The sequence below is a fragment of the Cynara cardunculus genome (genome assembly GCF_001531365.2).
Source record: "Cynara cardunculus var. scolymus isolate 2C chromosome LG 12, CcrdV1, whole genome shotgun sequence".
Lineage (NCBI taxonomy): Eukaryota > Viridiplantae > Streptophyta > Magnoliopsida > Asterales > Asteraceae > Cynara > Cynara cardunculus.
Window position 1 is genome coordinate 12296252 of NC_037539.1, and position 2639 is coordinate 12298890.

The 2639-nt window shown below is 32.6% G+C and overlaps 1 protein-coding gene across 1 annotated transcript; it reads right to left on the reverse strand.

Annotated features, from left to right (window-relative positions):
• Positions 1–771: 771 nt before the first annotated feature.
• On the reverse strand, positions 772–1629 carry LOC112523703 (ethylene-responsive transcription factor ERF091). Its single transcript, XM_025133387.1, has one exon. It carries the CDS (start codon positions 1627–1629, stop codon positions 772–774), a length of 858 nt encoding a protein of 285 aa, XP_024989155.1.
• Positions 1630–2639: the final 1010 nt, after the last annotated feature.

Consider the following 2639-nt stretch of genomic DNA (forward strand, 5'->3'; position numbering starts at 1 on the left):
AATAAATTATAATGTTGACTCATATTGATAAGCACTTACCGAATAAGCAATTGTGTAGACATCCCCTAAATGTCATTGCCTATTTCTATCTCTTGGCCCAACTAACTTTTTTTAAACACATGATGAAAACAATACATTCTCTAAACCGGAATGTATTTATAATAAAGCTTATTTTGTTTTCTTGTTTTATTTTGTGTATCATACTGCAATTAAAAAAAATGAAACATATTTATGTGAACCAAACAAGAGATTTTATTAAAATTTTGAAAACAGAAAAAAAAAAAGTTGAAAAAATAATCAAAATTGAAGTATTAAAAGTAGGTTTTTAAAATAGGAACCAAAATAAAATATATTTTATCTTCATATATTTTCATCAACACCAGTAACAATAAACAAATAATTTGTATATAAAAGGTTTATAACTGGCAACCTCCGACCTATACTGTTTAGTCTCGAGAATATCATATGAGAGGCAAATCAAATGCACGATCGTTCGCTAGGTAGTTGGCTTAAGAACTCAGTGCCCACAAGCCGACCAATACCCAAAGGTCGGAATTGTAACTCCCACACTGGTTTGTTAGACTCGAGCCTTGTATGTTCTTACAAGTATATTATCTTAAAGTCAATGGTGTTACCTCATGAGGGAAAATGAATGAAGATAAAAAAAAATTGGCGATTGTGATTATAAAACATTTTTGTTTGTTTTGCTATTGGAGCGTGTCTAACAAAATTATTCTAAGTGTAATTTCTTATATATGCAACTATCATAAACTAGAATTTCGTTTCTCTAAACAACAGATTTTCTAAATAACTAGCACCAAGATCTTGAAACTCGAGTACATCAATGTTGTCATCCCAATACGATCCATCCAAGGTGTCCAATCTCTTCAACGGAGGTGGTCCATGCATGGCTACATCCTTCTCTTGGAGTTCTTCCCATCCTCTAACCACCCTTTTATTTGTATTGTAATCTCTGGCCCATAAATTATGGATATGTGTTGAATCAATCCTTTGAGAACTGGTCAAAGGATCATTTGTGTCACATTTTGGATCATGAGTGATTCCCATCGCTTTTTCTACTACTTGGATCGGAAAATTGAGATGTGCTTTAGGGCCTCTAATTCTCAATGCCGCCTTATCATAAGCCAAAGCGGCTTCTTCGGCTGTCTTGAATGTTCCAAGCCAAACCCTCGCTCCTTTTCTTGATGAATCCCTGATTTCGGCTGCATACTTTCCCCAAGGTCGTCTCCTGACTCCCCTATAACGCTTCTCAACTTTCACAACATTAGCTCCTGAACTCGAAACAGTACTCTCACCACTTTTTGAAAGACACTGATCGCATGAATTTTCCAAATTCTCAGAAGGAAGAACAATCCTATCAAGAATTTCCTCCCATTCTTCCGATCCCATAGATATCCATCTACCCAAGCTCGGTAGCCTTTGTAAAAATCCCATTGACTCGTCTCTACCATGATCAAGATTTGGCAATTCCTCCCATGATTCGGAAACTTGATACGGTTTCATTGTTGGTTCCTCGCTTGTTTGGCAATCTTCGCCAATGAAAGTTGCCCATACGTTCTCTAGAATCCCTTCAGGTGGAGAAGTTTGTAATTCCATTTCAACTGCCATATTTTAAGATAGAAAAGAAAAGAAAAGAGATGGATCTAGTTTGTGAAGATCGTGCTATATATACACAAAGGTATACATGGCTAGAAACAACTCAACTTTGAATCAATCTACCAAAGTATGAATAGGAAAATGGTAAGAAACTTAGGGTTTAGGCAAGCATAAATCAAGGATGATATGAAGATTATAGTGCAAGGAAAGGAGATGGAGTGTTGACTTTGGTATGAACTATATATAAAACTCATTATATATATATATATATATATATATATATATATATAATAAAAATGATTTATTAATTAAATGGTGGAATAATGAGAAGTCAAATAAGTAGATTACAATCAACTAATCCTCTTAGGATGATACATGTTTCTGCTCCCATTGGCCAATTTCATGGTTACTTAAGCATTAATTCAGTCCTTTAAAACATTCCTCATAATTAAGTGATGGTGTATGAAAGTGGTTTATGTATACACCAATTTCATTTATTATTATAGAATTTTACCTCTCAAAAAATCTTTTTTTTGGTTTATTATTTATTAATCATAAAATTTATCAGAAACTTGTTATCATTTTCATCGTAAAAAAATAAAAAATAAAAATCAATTAAATATTGATACGTTCATGTTTCCAGATTGATGTGAATTCATGTACACGTTTGAAGTTATAAAGATGCATTAATTATATATTCGAAGTAAACAGTGGTAAGAGTTCCATTCAATGTATAAGCTAATTGAGTAAAAGAAGTGCAAATAATGCATTTCTTGGGCCTCAAGGAAAAGATAAATTATTTCTGGGGCAAAATTTGAATAAATAAAAGATCACACGCTTGGCTGAATAGAATATAATATTTTAGAACCACAAAACCGGAGGGGCTTATTTGCAAATTAAGATAACTCACAAGTTATGGACTTTTTAATCGAATTAATAGTAATTCTATAAAATTAAGTGAAAAGTCCATACCCAACGTTTTTTTAACGTTACCTAAGTATTTTTAACGTTAAAAAGTTATT

What these genes read in the sequence shown, in the direction of transcription:
- LOC112523703 (XM_025133387.1), bottom strand. Translation starts at nt 1,629, where the DNA reads ATGGCAGTTGAAATGGAATTACAAACTTCTCCACCTGAAGGGATTCTA.